At 36.8% G+C, this 15,863-nt stretch overlaps 2 protein-coding genes and 1 long non-coding RNA gene across 3 annotated transcripts; 2 read left to right on the forward strand and 1 right to left on the reverse strand.

Moving 5' to 3' along the window:
- Positions 1-1,139: 1,139 nt before the first annotated feature.
- LOC120173893 (trihelix transcription factor ASIL2-like) lies at positions 1,140-3,853 on the reverse strand. Its single transcript, XM_039180930.1, has 2 exons — positions 2,576-3,853; positions 1,140-1,206 (listed from the first exon to the last, which is right to left on the reverse strand). Exon 1 carries the CDS (start codon positions 3,616-3,618, stop codon positions 2,584-2,586), a length of 1,035 nt encoding a protein of 344 aa, XP_039036861.1. The 5' UTR covers positions 3,619-3,853; the 3' UTR covers positions 1,140-1,206; positions 2,576-2,583.
- A 1,611-nt stretch (positions 3,854-5,464) lies between these two features.
- On the forward strand, positions 5,465-11,185 carry LOC120173897 (topless-related protein 4-like). The gene is made up of 12 exons (XM_039180937.1): positions 5,465-5,513; positions 7,562-7,913; positions 8,506-8,733; positions 8,844-8,892; positions 9,000-9,168; positions 9,300-9,409; positions 9,512-9,581; positions 9,669-9,772; positions 9,816-9,911; positions 9,997-10,092; positions 10,774-10,901; positions 11,013-11,185. Exons 1-12 carry the CDS (start codon positions 5,465-5,467, stop codon positions 11,086-11,088), a joined length of 1,527 nt encoding a protein of 508 aa, XP_039036868.1. The 3' UTR covers positions 11,089-11,185.
- A 153-nt stretch (positions 11,186-11,338) lies between these two features.
- LOC120173888 lies at positions 11,339-11,694 on the forward strand. The gene is made up of 2 exons (XR_005521103.1): positions 11,339-11,497; positions 11,603-11,694. It is a non-coding gene; the product is annotated as an uncharacterized LOC120173888 (long non-coding RNA).
- Positions 11,695-15,863: the final 4,169 nt, after the last annotated feature.

The following is a 15,863-nucleotide window of genomic DNA, read 5'->3' on the forward strand; positions in this document are numbered from 1 at the left end:
TTCTGAATATTGTGAGGGATTTCTGACCGTGAATGGTTGTGAGGGATTTCGCCGGAGATGGGGACGGAAATCTTCGGAGATGGGGACGGATTTCTTCGCCGTAGAGAGTGAGAGATGGAGATGGGACTGAGTTGTGATTTTAGGTTTTAGGTTATGAGTTGCGATTACGGGATTTTGTCTTAATATTCTTTTTGTAATTTGAAAATAAAATACGCGTAGCGATTATAATGGCGCTTTAAATATCGCGTTGCGATTTACGGATACGCGTTGCGATTTTATGTATTATCGTTGCGATTTACGGATACGCGTTGCGATATACGGATACGCATTGCGATTTACCCATACCCGTTGCGATTTACGGATACACGTTGCGATTTACGGATACGCGTTGCGATTTATGTGTTCGCGTTGCGATTTTCATATTCGCGTTGCGATTTTGGAAAATCGCAATGCGAATTTGTACTATCGCATCGCGATTTTCAAGAATCGCGTTGCGATTTTGGAAACTGATTTGCGATTCTGGAAACTGATTTGCGATTCTGGGGATCGCGTTGCGATTTTTATTTCGCGTTGCGATTTTGTTGGTCATTTTGGCAAATCCAAAAAAAGTTGGTTAAAATCGTATATTATAACTTTTTTTTTGTCACTGAGGCGATTTTCTCAAAGTTTAAATGAGGTTCAATTCAACATTTTTTGTAAGGATTTGATTTGAATCCGTAACTCAGTCGGTTGGGGTCTTACTGAATTACTGAAAATGTCTGGTGAACCCAGTCTTAATGTATGGAACTGGGCATCGACAATTAATAGTTACAGCCCTTACAAGATGAGTGGGTTTGTATCTCCAATCCAAGTCTATTCACAATTCTCCCTCTGCCCCTAGACCCCTATTCTAAGAGCATAAAATCCCCAATGAAAGAGCAAATGAAATTTGGACAAAAAAATGGAAAGTTAAGGGTAATCAAAGTTCATTTACTTCTAAGGAGCCAGATTAAAGCTGTCAAAATGAGCTCATTCGAATGACAGCATATGTAGATGATTAAAGTCAGCCCTAATCTATCATACATGTATTAGATTCTAAATGCAAACATCTATCACGACTGAAACTTTCAACTTCCACACAATGCAGGGAGCACAAAATCCCCCCCCATGAATCACAATTTCTTGTTGCACGTTGACATGTAATCGTTCTTTACACAACTTCAAACCCTGAGGATACAGCAATATTTAGAATATCAGAAAATTAACGGAGTCCTCGACTTATCATGACAATTGAGAATTCCACATCTCTTAATTCAGACAAAAATATCACATATGCTTATCGTTCTATGGCAATGGAAAATTTTCCAGCAAGAAATTCAATTTTCTCATAACAACAAAACTATGTACCCAAAACATGAACCTGGATTATCGTAGAGCAGATTCTAGTGGATTCCATATCACCAAAGACTGAAAGCATGATAAGCCAAGTATTGACAAAGTGACCATCATGGCAAGTATATCCTAATTAAGATCAGGACGAAATCTGGCGGCAAAAGATCCAAGTCAAAGCTCACAAAATGCCAAAGAGTAAGAAAGAGAAAAAAAGGTGCATATTAACATCGTCTCTTTGTTATGACGTATCAAACAAATTGCTAAGAAATAGTGACATGTCAAATATACAATTGCAACTTAATTTTACCATCTCACCACTAACATAAGCTACCTCACATTTACTTTGGTTGTAACTTGATTTTACTATCTAGAAACCTAACTATACCTTCAAATAAGATTTGATCGCAAGATGCACTACTACCTCTATAAAAATATTAGCTGACCCTTTTTTCCATATGTAATGGGGTAAGGGGAGGTATGATAGTAGGCTGCCCCCAATGCCAAGTTGAGAGCAACAACTTCCGTGGAGACCTCCGAATTATGGAATGCCCTCCGTGGGACTCGATCTCACGACCACAAGGTTAAGAGCCTTGTGCTCTACCAATTGAGTTGGACGGGCATTTCACTACTACCTCTATGACTTACCAAAATAAGCAAGGCTTTAGGATCAAACACAACTCTGTTTTCTATTGCCTAAACATCTACTCCCTTTCACACAAGTTCTCTACAGGTTATCCTCAGGAACTGGGGTGTGGTGACTAGTAATGAAGCCCAGCCTGATCATCTTATAGGTTGAACCAAAAGCCAGAAGCAACCAACTTCTGAGCTCTTTAAATTTGTCATCCCTCTAAAGAAAACCAAAACAAAATCATCATAACTCCTAACTAGAAGCAACATTAATCTCCAAAATCAGGAAAAGAGATTACTGACCAAACAAAGGGAAAATCAGTCAAAATAAGCTAATGATACAAGTTTTTTTAAGTTTTTTAAGTTAAAACAAAGGAAGAACTCAAGTGCTATGAATCTTTCTTATTTTGATAAGTTTCTACTCTCCATAGAAACACTATTATACCAAGAATCAAGATAAATGATAAAGCAATAATTAACAAATAAAAGCAGGAGAGACAAATGATCAGCAACATCAAATGGTCTATAATAACAAAAGCATTTCGATATGCCAAAATAAATCTACGCAAGTACACACCAAGAAACCTATTCGCTGATATTCTGCATGGAATTTTCATTGTCTTCGTACTCATCGTCAGTCTCGTCCTCATCGTCATCATCCTCTTCCTTCAGCTTTGCAATTTCTGCTTGTGCCCTCTCCAAAATCTGCTTCTTTTGTACCTCCAACTCCTGATGAAAATCCGTTCTCATCTTCTCCAATTCATTCATATGCTCCCTCTTACTACTCTCAATCTTCTCATATATCTTACCAAACCTCAGCACCGAATCAGCCAAAATCCTCATTGAATGCTCATCGTGTACTTCAGCTTTCACCCTTGACTCTCCATCAGCCTCTTCTCCATCCTCCTCCTCCTCATTCTCTGAGTCAGTGGGACTATCCCTCATCTCATCAAAACCATTGGACCTATCCAAATAAACCTGCGGATTCATAAACACAAACTCCCCGGAATCCACTCCACAAGCCAACCATGATTCTTGTTGCTTAAACGAAGAACCCAACCCCATTAACATCTCCATTTTCCTAAAAAACACCCATTTACTCGAATTCAACCCTATTCTCTCGGCTATCAACTTCTTTTTCTTAAACTTCCTCTTCAACCCATCGATCATACGCCTACACTGGGCTTCATTTTTCACACTCTTCAAAGCATCACTAACTTTCTCAGCTACATCAACCCAATCTTCACCCCTCAAACTCCTCCTCCCCAATTGCAAAAACCTATTCCCCCAAACTTCTAACAAAACATAAATCTCTTGCTGCGACCAATCATAAGCAGTTTTGAAGCTATCTCTATGGTCGGGTGTGCACTGGAAGCTAGGGACTGAAGTTCTCAGCTTTTGCCGCTTTGGGTACCTTTCAAAACGCTCCCTTTCTTTAACACGACGGCAATAAACATCTGGGTCATCGTCGTCATCGTCATCTAAGTTGTTGTTTTCTTGTTCCAGTTCTTCTTCATCATCGAGCTCTTCGTCTGGTCCGTAACTGTATACATGGCGAGTTCTGGTCGAACGAGGATATTGAGGATGGCTATTAAAAGAATAAGGTTCAAGACCATCCATCGCCCCTTTTATGGTTTCCTTTTTTCCCCTTATGTTTCGGTTTTGGGAAGATAGTGATTGGTTTGGTTCGGTAAAGAAATAAAAGTAATGTACTTCGTGGGAAGAACAAAACCCTCAATTGAAAATTCTAGGGTTCGGAATCGTTCGAGAATCGAGATTGAGGACGATGGTCGACTGGAGGAGTGTAAAGCAACTCGAATTCGGGCATTTCGGATCTTTGAGTTTGGGCCTTACATGGGTTTAAATAGTTAAGCCCCCAGATGATTCATCGGTCTATCTGTTTCGGTTTCATGTCCTCACAAAACATATATTATTATCTACTTCATTAATAAAATATAAAATAAATATATCTCAGTTGCTCCTTACTTGGGTTTTTACGTAGAAAATTTCTTTTAAAAAATTTATCTATTAAAATTAAACTTGAAATACAGATTTATCTAAATTAATTAAAATAAAATTTTAAAATAAAAAAAAACAATATTAAATTTTATATCATTTCATTATTTAAACTTCGATAGCCGTAATCTTTGACTAACTATAAATTCTATATTTTTCAGTAGAAAATTTATTCTCTCCTCTCAATATTTTATTCGAGAAAATAATTTGAGTAACCGAAAATATCTTATAATATACGATTTTAACCAATTGTTTTTGGATTTACAAAAATAACCAACGAATTCGCAATTCAATTTCGAATTCGCAACACGGAAGTCAATTTCGCAACACAGTTTTCGAATTCGCAACTCGAATTTGGAATTCGCAACACAGAAGTCAAATTTACAACTCAAATTTGACAATTTCGTAACACGAATGTCTTTTTCGTAAGTCGATTTTTAAATTCGCAGCACGAGTTTCGTTTTCGAAACTCGATTTTCTAATTCGCAACGCAAGTTTCAATTTCGCAACACGAATTTTATTTTCGCAACTCGATTTTCGTATTCGCAACGTTAATTTAAATTTCGCAACACATATATAAACTACCCTAAATCGCAACTCATAACCTAAACCCCTAAAACGCAACTCAGTCTATCTCCATCTCTCACAAATGAAAAATCAACCACCGAGGTTTAGTTTTCTTAATCGTGTATTTAATTGAAATTTTTATATTATTATTAGAAATGAATCGAAATTGATATCATAACTGTTGGAAATTATGCCCTTATATCGCCCAGACATTAAAAATTGGTGCCCATACTGGTTTTTAGTGCATATCTTTCTCGACTTTTTTATTCCTCTCCCCCCCCCCCCCTTACTTTCTTATTTTCCCAATTAAAGTGGTCACTGAATTTTGATACTGAAGCCTTCTCTTATGTGGCATAAGTTAGTTGTGGTTGATGATGTATTCAAATCTTGTATTTAATTGATAAACTCTAATTGTAGTTGATATGCTACTGTTTTAATTGGTGTCAAGTTTGTTTTCTATCGATGTTATTAAGAGTGCAGGGAAATTTGATAATAGCAAAACACTAGTGTGGGCAAGTATATGTCATATGTTCTTTTGCTGTTGATTGAAGTAGATATGTTGAACTGACTTAAGTTTGGATTTTGGGGCTTGTGATCAGCCATTGATCTTTTCACTTCAAATTTCCATTTGCTTACATTTCTTTCTGTTCATTAAAGATAGTGGCAATGTTTTGTTCAGATCAATTCATTTCGTTTCATGTCTTTGACTGTGTTAGGTCTAAGTGCTTCAGCGTATGTTTGTTGGTGCTTTAAGTAAAGCTAAGACTGGAATTTAAATAAGTTGAATCAAGAAGAAAGTCACTGGACTTTAAAGAAATTGAATTGAGAAGAAAGTTACTCTAATTTTCCAGATTTGTGTATATTATTCTATCGTGTCTAACTTATGGAGGCTGGAACTCGTGCTTCTATTTTGTTTAGTATGTACATGCATGGTATGTATATTAATGCTCATAATTGCGCACAAAAGGTATATTATGGTATGTAAGTGGGGTTATTATTGTGTATAATTTGTAGTTTTTGGTATATTATTAGTATATCTAACTTAGTATTTTTATTGTCTTTGTTAGGAATTTTTTTCGGCTGCATTGATTTTAAGGAATAAATTAAGCCTAGCCACTACAATTGCATCGACACTTACACCTGTCCAAAGAAATTTGTTTGAAAATACTTGTTTCGGGCCATGGCTAAAAGTACAACATCCAAATGGAGATGCTTTGTTGACTCATTTGTTTCTACAGACCATGACTAACGATCTACCCGAGGGGGATACCACGTGGCGATGAGAAGATATGGTTTCATTTTCCACCGGCGTATACTTGTTTTGGGCGGGAGGAGTTTTGCTTGGTCACTGGTCTACGTTTCGGACGACACGATGAATTAGGTCCGTACACTAGTCATATCGCCACCCCATCATGGTTATTTCGGGTTTTCCCTGACCTGGAAAAGGTGATGGCCACTTTACACGTTGACGATTTGAGCATATTACTTCTTAAAGATAGTTTTACTCGGATTGATGACCTTGATGTTGTCCGAGTATGCCTTTTGTTACTTTTATATGCCAACTTTTTAGCAAAACAGGGCAGACAACTTATTTGTAAGGATTTAGTTTTATTGGTAGATGACCTAGATGCATGGAACGTGTTTTCGTGGGGTTCATATATATGGAAAGCTACTTGGAAAAAATTGTCGTCTGCCTTTGAGGACCATCCTAGTTTGCATGGGCATGGTTCCAAATACACTTTGCTAGGCTTTATTTGGGCCTTTAAGGTAAGAAATATATAATGTTTCCAAAATTAATGTTTGTGTATTATATTGTAGATTTGGATATTTGAGGCATTTCCCAGCATGCGTACTTATGTCATCAAGAATTCAAATGATATTCCTAGGACTAATACTTGGAAGAGGATCTGGTAGTTGGATTGGGATGAGATACTAACATATATGACGATCGATGATGTAAGTAAATACAAATACTTATTTAAATTGGTGGTTATTGGGTGTACACACACACACACATATATATATATATATATAATTTATTACTAGTAGACGTTTGACTTTATTTAGGCCTTTATATTGTTAGGAGGCAAACTATCTATTACAGACATTGATACCCACAGAGGCTGAGGTTGCCACTGATTGGTGGCAAGCTAGTATGTGTTTTTTTTTATGGGACGGATGATGAGCACCCCTACTTTTTCATCGAGTCGATCTCCACTTCGACACCGAGATCCATCACCTCATCGAGTCGATTCTCCACTTCGACACCGAGATCCATCACCTCATCGAGCTGATTCTACACCTCGACACTGAGATCCATCACCTCTAGCCGACTCTACACCTCGACACCGAAATCCATCACTTATTCCATCACATCATCGAGCCTATTCTCCACCATCACCTCATGTTAGGAGACCGACAAAGATGCCACGATATTTATCTCCCTGTTCTCCACCTCCACGGGATGAGTTAAGTGCTTTACGTTATGAGGTAGGTGCTTTACGTGATGAGGTCGGTGCTTTACGTGATGAGGTATGTGCTTTACGTGGTGAGGTAACTGCTTTACGTGATGACAATGGTTCTTTACGTGATGATGTAGGTGCTTTACGTGATGACAATAGTGCTTTACGTGATGACAATAGTGCTTTACGTGATGAGGTAGGTGCTCTACGTGAGATTGTTTCATCGTTGAAGAATGAGGTACGTATTCTACGCGAGGAGGTAAGTTTGTTTAATTTTATAAGAAATATTATACTAAAAATGCAATAAATATAACCTTTTTCGACATTATTTATTTATTTACTGATTTATGTATTAATTTATTTTTAGAGGCCCGATGATATGTTACATGATGACCACTATAATTCTGAGCCAGACCAGCCATCTGGCTTCAGATATATGGATACAATTTTTGTTGCACGATGAGGTTCACGCATCAGACGTCGTTGACCTTCTATTACGTCTCCTTTCACCCCAATAGTTCCAAGACTGCGTAAGAAAAAGCCTGATCCACCTACCATTATTCAGGGTCCACCTCCCATTCTTCAGGATTCATCTCTCATCGTTCAAGAGGCCCCTCCCATCGTTCAGGATCCACCTCTCATCATTCAGGATCCACCCCACATCGTTCAAAATCCACATTCCATACTATGTAGATATATTGGTAAACCCCCTCTTGTGCCCGGTATACTGGATCCGATATGGCTTTCGTATCGGTTACCGGCTAGTACCATTCCTCAGTACGAGATATGCACACTATCGGACACAGTTAAGGATAATATTGTTTGGGCTAAGACCGCAGTTGATTTTTATCTACATGAGCAGAGCAAGGGGTGCTTCACCGACATATGCAAAATCGACCATACACATTTGTTTCTTGAGCGGTCTTGGTGGGGTGTTTTATTAGGGATTGAAGATAATGGCTATTTCGAATGGGGGTAAATATTATATTCTTTTTATATTGATTTTGAGTATTTTTTTAATTTATTAAATTCACTAATATATGTATTTTTTTTATAAAACAACATATTGATGCATGGGTAACACGACTTTTGATTTTAAAGAAATTGAAGAAACTCAAAGAGACGCGATGGACCATTATGCTTTCGTCTTTTCACTCCACTCACTTGCAGGATCAGAGAGACGCTTCATATGCGTTAGGTAATGGCAAAGCCATCCTTTATCCTAAGTGGTGGGAGGTCGATAATGTTAGTATTTATTTTTGCATATATAAAGGTGCTCATCAAATTTATTTGATGTGTGCAGTTGAAGTATTATTTATTTAATATTGTAGGTGTTTATCTCTGTTATGGAACGTCATCATTGTTTTCTCGTCGAGCTTCAGCTCCCATCACTGAAGACGATAGTATATGACAGCTGTTTGAATTACATACCATTGTCTGCTTTGAAAGATATTATTTGTAGGGGATGTACCGATCTTTTGTCTAAATACTTGGATGCGATTGCTTATTGGATTAATTCAGGAAACGAGAAGCCGAATAAGTTAAATGTTACAATGATGAGAGACGAGACAGTGCCACAACAAGCGTCAATAGCCAGAGGGGATTGTGGTCCGTTTATATGCATGTGCTTGGAACGTGTGACGAGAGGAGGCAAACAGTTTCTACCTCCGAGAGATAGAGATAGAGTGCAGTAGGGTTTTGGTTTCGGTATTTTATGGCTAGAGAGATATATGCGAGACGTTGCCTACCTGTATCTAGTGTCTGATCAATAGATTGCATCTGTGTTTCTATATTGCTTAGCATCCATGCATCACTTACTATGAGAATTCAACTTCCTATTGAAGCAGAGGTAAAAATCTAATTGTAACCATCATATGATTGTTCATCTTAAATATGATTATTTCAGCATAACCAATCTTTTTAAAATTCTACATCACTTTACCCGATTTATTTCAGCATCCACGCATCAGTTACAATATTTTGCCTGTTCCATATGCCGGCCAGACCCATTGTCATAGTTCTTACACTCCTGATGACTTGCCCAAGATCGTTGTTATGACTCTAAGTCAGGGGTCTGTTGTCAAGAGCATGGATTTTCATCCAGTGCAACAAATTCTACTTCTTGGTGAGCCAACCCACTGGCATATAATCAGACTTCATTTCCTCTGAATTGAGTAGGTTTTCATATTCTGGTTTTAACTACTCTTTCATGTTGTGTTCTAATTGTGTTCTCTGTATTTTGTTTTATAAATTCAGTAGGAACAAGCATTGGCGATATCATGATGTGGGAAGTAGGTAGTGGTGAAAGGATAGCTCATAAAACATTTAAGGTTTGGGACCTTTCAACATGTTCAATGCCTCTGCAGGTATTGCTTTGTTTCACTGCTAACTAGATTTATTGAACATGAAGATGTTGTTATTCAGTGCGTGTTAAAGTTGAATTAATGTTAACCTTCTTATTCTCACATGAATCTTTGGCAAATGATCATTCAGTCTCAGTCAACCGTGTGGTTTGGAGCCCTGATGGAGCTCTTTCTGGTAATTCTTGTAGCTATAGTAATTGGACTTATGATTGGTTATTTATCTAATCTGAACACTAGATTTGAATTTTTCTTCTGTTTTCAGGCGTTGCATACTCCAAGCATATTGTGCACGTATACTCCTACCTATATTTGTGTGATTGGTCAATTCAATTAGGTTCATCTAGTATTAAGCTGATTTTTTGCCTTGCTTTTTACCTAACTATATTCACTAAATTATTTTGTATTTTAGATTGAGGCTCATGTTGGAAGTGTTAATGATCTTGCATTTTCCTACCCAAACAAACAATTGTGTGTTGTCACTTGTGGCGAGGACAGGGTTATTAAGGTTGCTTGTCTTCTCTCTCTCTCTCTTTTTTTTTTATTTTATTTTTCTGTTTGATATCGCTTTCCAACAGTTTCATGCCTTGTAGGCTTGGGACACGGTCTCTGGGGCTAAACTGCATACTTTTGAGGGTCATGAAGCACCTGTCTATTCTATATGCCCTCATCACAAGGAAAATATTCAGGTAATAAACAATAACATATCGACATATACTCGTATGTTCCTTTGTGTAGATTTCTTTTCCTTTCAACAGTCGGGGAAAAGTAGAACTATTTTCCTTAGCTTATGGAAAGAACCAATTATTTGTTTAGGAAACCAAGTTCGAAAGTTTTAACCAGTTTATTCACAGAATCTTAATAAATTGAATGCATAGAATTAAATAATTATGCATTTAATGCCAAACCAAAACCATTGGACATCTGAATCATGTTTACTCCAATTCTGCTTTTAGTTTTTCCTTGATTTCTTGTTTTGGAGTTGATTGTCTTAAAAGGTTCTGGAACTTTCTACGTGACAAATTTTCTTGCTTGAGTTCTATCATGAAAACTGCTGTTTATGTTGGTAAATGCAGTAGTTTTACCTTCAATGACTACTTCTTTGTGCATAAGTCATATTCAAATAAATGGCAGTGTTAATATAATTTGAGAGAAATATTCTCTGGAGATTAATATAGGACATGACAAGAAGATTTTAGATATTGGGATATTGAGCTAGTGTGGAACAATCTGTTTAGGACTTGGTGCAATATTTCTAGCATCTATAGAACCTCGAACTCTATATATATTTTGAATCATTGGTATCTTGCAAGTTGCATGTTTATTTTACTGTTATGCTTAAAGACTTCCATTTTCATTTGTTTTTTCAGTTCATTTTCTCAACAGCAACGGATGGGAAAATAAAGGCATGGTTGTATGATAATATGGGTTCAAGAGTTGACTATAATGCACCTGGTCAGTCATCCACAACAATGGCATACAGTGCTGATGGAACGAGGTCCATATGCCTTATTTGTATTCTATAAGTCTGGCCCTTCTTTTGGGGTTCTTTTCCTATCTTTCTGTTCATTAACATTGCAATCTTTTAATTTATATTGACCACTTTTAGGTTGTTCTCATGTGGGACTAACAAAGAAGGGGAATCATTCTTGGTGGAATGGAATGAAAGTGAAGGATCTGTCTAGCGGACATATTTTGGTCTTGGAAAGCGATCTGTGGGAGTTGTTCAATTTGATACGACAAAGAATAGGTTCTTGGCTGCTGGTGATAAGTTCACTGTCAAATTCTGGGACATGGACAATCTTAATCTATTAACAAGTACACCAGCTGATGGTGGATTACCGGTACATAAGCTTATGCCTTATTTCATGTTAGGCTGTTTGATGCTTGCTATCCCAACTAACTTTTTTCGTTTATAACCAAATGCATCCTTCCCCTTGCATTAGATTTAACAAGGAAGGAACATTGCTAGCTGTTTCAACTGATGATAATGGAGTTAAAATCTTAGCAAATTCAGATGGGGTTAGGTTGCAACGGACAGTGGAGAATCATTCGCTTGATGCTTCTAGAGTTGCTACTGCTGCTATAGTAAAGGTAAACATACACTTACATACAACTATACTGTCATTTATATATATATATATATATATATATATATTCTATATTAGTATGTTTCCTAAGTGCTTGATTTTGTAGCAGGCACCTAATATTGGTCCATTTGGCTCTAACAACACAACTATTGTAACAACCATGGGTGATCGGGCTGCACCAGTAGCTGCGATAGTTGGAACTGTTCGGATTATCTATGGCTGTGATTATGCTCTGTGGTAGACAAATATAGTGCTTTTCAGGTTATGTTAAGATATCAATAGAAGTATTAGCGGTTCGGATTATCTATGGCTGTGATTATGCTCTGTGTAGAGTATGATAATCAACTGGTTAATGGAGAGATTTAAAGTTTTGAAATTTGGAATACATAAAACATGCCAAAGAAGGTAAATATGCCGTGTTCTATGATGCACATATTGTTTTAGATGTTTATATCATCTTTTGCAGCAAATTCTAAACTTTTTCGCAACTCAATTTCGCAACTCGAAAATCGAATTCGCAATTCGAAACACAAATTCGCAACACGAAAATCGCAGCTCGAAAATGAAATTTGTAACACGAAAATGAAAATCGCAACTCGAAAATGAAATTCGAGTTGTGAATTTCATTTTCGAGTTCGTGTTGCATATTCGATTTTTGAGTTGCGAATTTGTTAGGAATACAACTTAATAATGCATGCCTAACTGAAAAAATGTATGCATCCACACATAAAATACACATAAAGCTGTTTTTTTAATGTTAAGATAATTATAACTTTAGAGGTGTTGCTTGCTGAATACTAAGAAGGATCTTTTAGCAGATTATGATGATCATGAATCAAGGAATGGAATCTCACCCGAACAGTAGTGTTTTCTGTTATTTCTATTGCAGTATCACCAGCATTGGTAAAACGATTAACCTAACATGTTACAAAAACTGTAAAAATGAGAAAGTTGCTATAAGCTGAAATGATACAGACAAAAAACATGGCCTTCATTCATCCGGACTAAGTTTTATATCATCAAGTAATGCCAACAATTGGCTTGCATTCTGGTGGAATTCAAGTGATATTGTTGTCTTTAGCCTTCACATCATTATGAATAAGGTCAGTAGCCAAGAGCCCAAGACAAACTTTAAAATAGTTTTCTGTCAGAGGTTCTAGTTTATCACCAAAGCACATAGATGATGGAGCTAGAGTGCAGCAAAAGAACTAGGATCATATTAGTGCTATTAATTTAGTAATATAAGCTTATTTTATACAAAGTTATCATTGTCATGTTCTTGTTTACTCTATTAGTACTAATATAATAAGTGTTATGCAATCATGAATACATAATACAACGTTTGCATCTAAAAATCACCTAAGTTAATAGTCTCAAAAGGTGAAGGCCATTGTGATTGGGATTTTGATTTTGATTACGATTTTTATTTCCCTTTATTTGGCACCATATGAGCTTTGGATTTTGATGAAGATCCATATTTTGGTGGAGGAAAAGATGATTGTGATGGCGCTGGTGATCCACAGGTCAACCTTGTATGACCACTTTCCTTGCAACGACTACATGTCGATATCTTCTTCTCTTCACCCTTAGACAGTTTACGATCGTGATGTTTTGGTCGGCCAGGTAGTCTTATGTCCATGACTGGTGTAAAAACTGTTTGTAAGTCATCTGGTATGTCCCACTCAGAAGGATGTGGAATAGGGTAGATAATCTCGGCGTAAGTCTGTCGATATACTTCTATAGTGTAGCAATCCATAGAGTATGCGCTTGAATCATCTTGGTTTAGATGAAGATAAACTTTTATAACATGGCCACACGGTTAACCAGATATTTTCCATTTCATACAACTACACGTCTTTGCATTTAGATCGACAAGTCCATTTAAGTTATTATCCAAGACTTCAAACAAAGTGTTTGAACATGGTTCAACTCTCCATGACGTTGACTTCACAACACGTTTCATTATCTTTTTTTCAGTCCATGGTGTAACACAACATTCCGATGTTTATGTAACTTTAAATAAATAATACTTAGTAAAATCTATTAAATATGATAAGTTACAAATTTAAAGAAATAATACATGCATAGTTTCTTTTCTTATAGCACCACTGTTGAATAGAGGCTCGAAAAAACTCCATTAACATAGTAATGGGTAATTTTCGGGAATGACGACTTAGAGCGTTGATTGATTTTGCACTATTAGAAAGTCATGAAACCATATCTTGCTTTAAGTTGATGTACTCTTGACCATCTTTCAAACCCGACATCTTCTAGTGTTTGAGCACATTGAGGCAGAACACGTCTTAAACAATTTATATGTTTACTAAAATCCACTTCCCGATAAGCTTTTACAACATTCCAGTATGTCCATTTGTGATTTTTTACACCGGCAGACCTTGATTTTAGATTTTTGTACAAATGAACACCACAAAGTCCATGAAAAGCATATGAGAAACACCTTCTAATAGCGTTATCAATTGAGTTTTCCCTATCAGATATGATTCGCAGATTGCTAATAAGACCTATACAATCCCTAAGATGTCCCATAAACCATGTCCATGAATAAGAGGTTTCAGATTTGCCAACCCCGTAAGCTATTGACTGTATCCCATTGTTAGCATCCATGGCTACTACTAATAAGTTTGTTCCAAGGTATCGACCTTTCAAATGTGCTCTGTCAACTATAATAACTGGGCGCATGCAAGTAACAAACGAACGAATCTACAAAATAATATACACAAAAAATATAATCATTTAAATGTAAAATGCATGTAACTAACAAAAATGAGTAACAAAATTATATTGATTTACTAACCTCAACACTAATGGCAATAAACAGCAACTCAAAATGTCCATCTTTATCTGTTTTGATATGAGTTACCGACCTAGGATTTTTCAGCTTTAAATTGTGACAATAAGCTGGCAGTTGGGCAAACGATGCTTCTGGCGACCCCCTCAACAATTCCAAGGCATAACATTTGGCTCTCCAAGCTTGATAATATGAGATACTAATCTTGAACCGAGCATTCATGTTAGTTATAATTTCATGACCCCGATATACCCTGCCATTCAAAAACATCAACTCAGCCAGAAAACCACCCAACACCTTTTTGTTTGCCTATCTATGGTGAGGAAAAACTTGGGTTCTTGAACATGTATGTTTATCAATAAAAGTCCTAACTTGAAACATTTCACAATCTTTTATCCTCTTTGCAATCATACGCCACGTATAGGTTTTGTCAATCCTACACTTTGTTTCGAAACGATCTTTGCTTTACTTGTTAACTTTTAGTTGATAGCCATATTCCACACATTTCTTATACAAAGCTATCTTCAAGTATTACTTTGTATCAAAACAATCATCTTTCTTGATACGAATAACTTTTGTGTAACAATCAACTGCTATATTTACTAACTCTTCCTCAGCAGCGGCTGTTTAATCTTCTCCTTGACTTTTACCCCAAATCTGATCTGAATCATCATCAAAATCCAAGTATTGACCAATATCAAAATCATTATTGTAATAAACAAGGTATGTTTCTTCTTCTGTACTTTTACCCCAAATCTGATCTGAAATGTAACACCCCAATTTAGGGGCTAAATTTTAAGAAATTATAAAGTATTGGATTTAATTGGTATTTTGGAAGAAAATTGAGGATTAAATTATAAGATTTCAAAGTTGGCGGAGTGATTTAAGAATTTCAGAAAATTCAGTGGCTAAACTCATGATTTGACTATTTTTCTTTATGAGTTAATATAACCCCATTTCTCTCTGTATTTCTGCAGAAATACACTCATAATTCCTCTCCCGGTCAACAACTTTCAACTCCGATCTACTCGCCGTCTGACCTCCGATCGACGAACCGAAACCACCATCGTGTTCGTTGTCGAACGAGGAACAAAACCCCTCAAACCTTTCGTCATGAATCGTCACCGTTCGTCATTAATTTAGTCGGAAGTATAGTCGGTAATAACTCGATTTCAGTTGGTTTTTCGTCGATTCACGACGATCCGATGATCCATTTATGACACCTCCCGTACAATCGTGTTCCTTGTGTTGTTCCGAGTCCACCGGTGTTCTCCGTTTCTCCGTATTCACCGGCTCGTGGAGGGGTGAGGCCGTCAAAGTTTCTGACGTTTCGGAATCGAGCTCTTCGCCGTTCAAAATTGTGAATCGAGCTTGGTAAGTGTCTCAAAATGCCTTAAAATAATCTTTAGAAAATTTTCAAGGAATTTTCCGACACCGTATCACTATTCACGCGCCACACCGTATCACTGTTCACGCACCACACGCTCCACCCCCGAGAGTTGGCATCGTCTGGTTGTAATTAATTTCTGTTTGAGTACTATTTGTGTAAAATTTGGGTGTT

Source organism: Hibiscus syriacus, unplaced genomic scaffold, assembly GCF_006381635.1.
Source record: "Hibiscus syriacus cultivar Baekdansim isolate YM2019G1 unplaced genomic scaffold, ASM638163v2 tig00111990_pilon, whole genome shotgun sequence".
In the NCBI taxonomy this organism is placed as follows: Eukaryota; Viridiplantae; Streptophyta; class Magnoliopsida; order Malvales; family Malvaceae; genus Hibiscus; species Hibiscus syriacus.

Bases quoted from the DNA above. Each gene is read 5' to 3' on its own strand.
- LOC120173897 (XM_039180937.1), top strand. From the start codon at position 5,465: ATGGAGGCTGGAACTCGTGCTTCTATTTTGTTTAGTATGTACATGCAT. The intron at 9,169-9,299 runs GTGAGCCAACCC...TTATAAATTCAG, and splicing joins GCAACAAATTCTACTTCTTG to TAGGAACAAGCATTGGCGAT. The intron at 9,773-9,815 runs GCTTTTTACCTA...TTTGTATTTTAG, and splicing joins TTAAGCTGATTTTTTGCCTT to ATTGAGGCTCATGTTGGAAG.
- LOC120173893 (XM_039180930.1), bottom strand. From the start codon at position 3,618: ATGGATGGTCTTGAACCTTATTCTTTTAATAGCCATCCTCAATATCCT.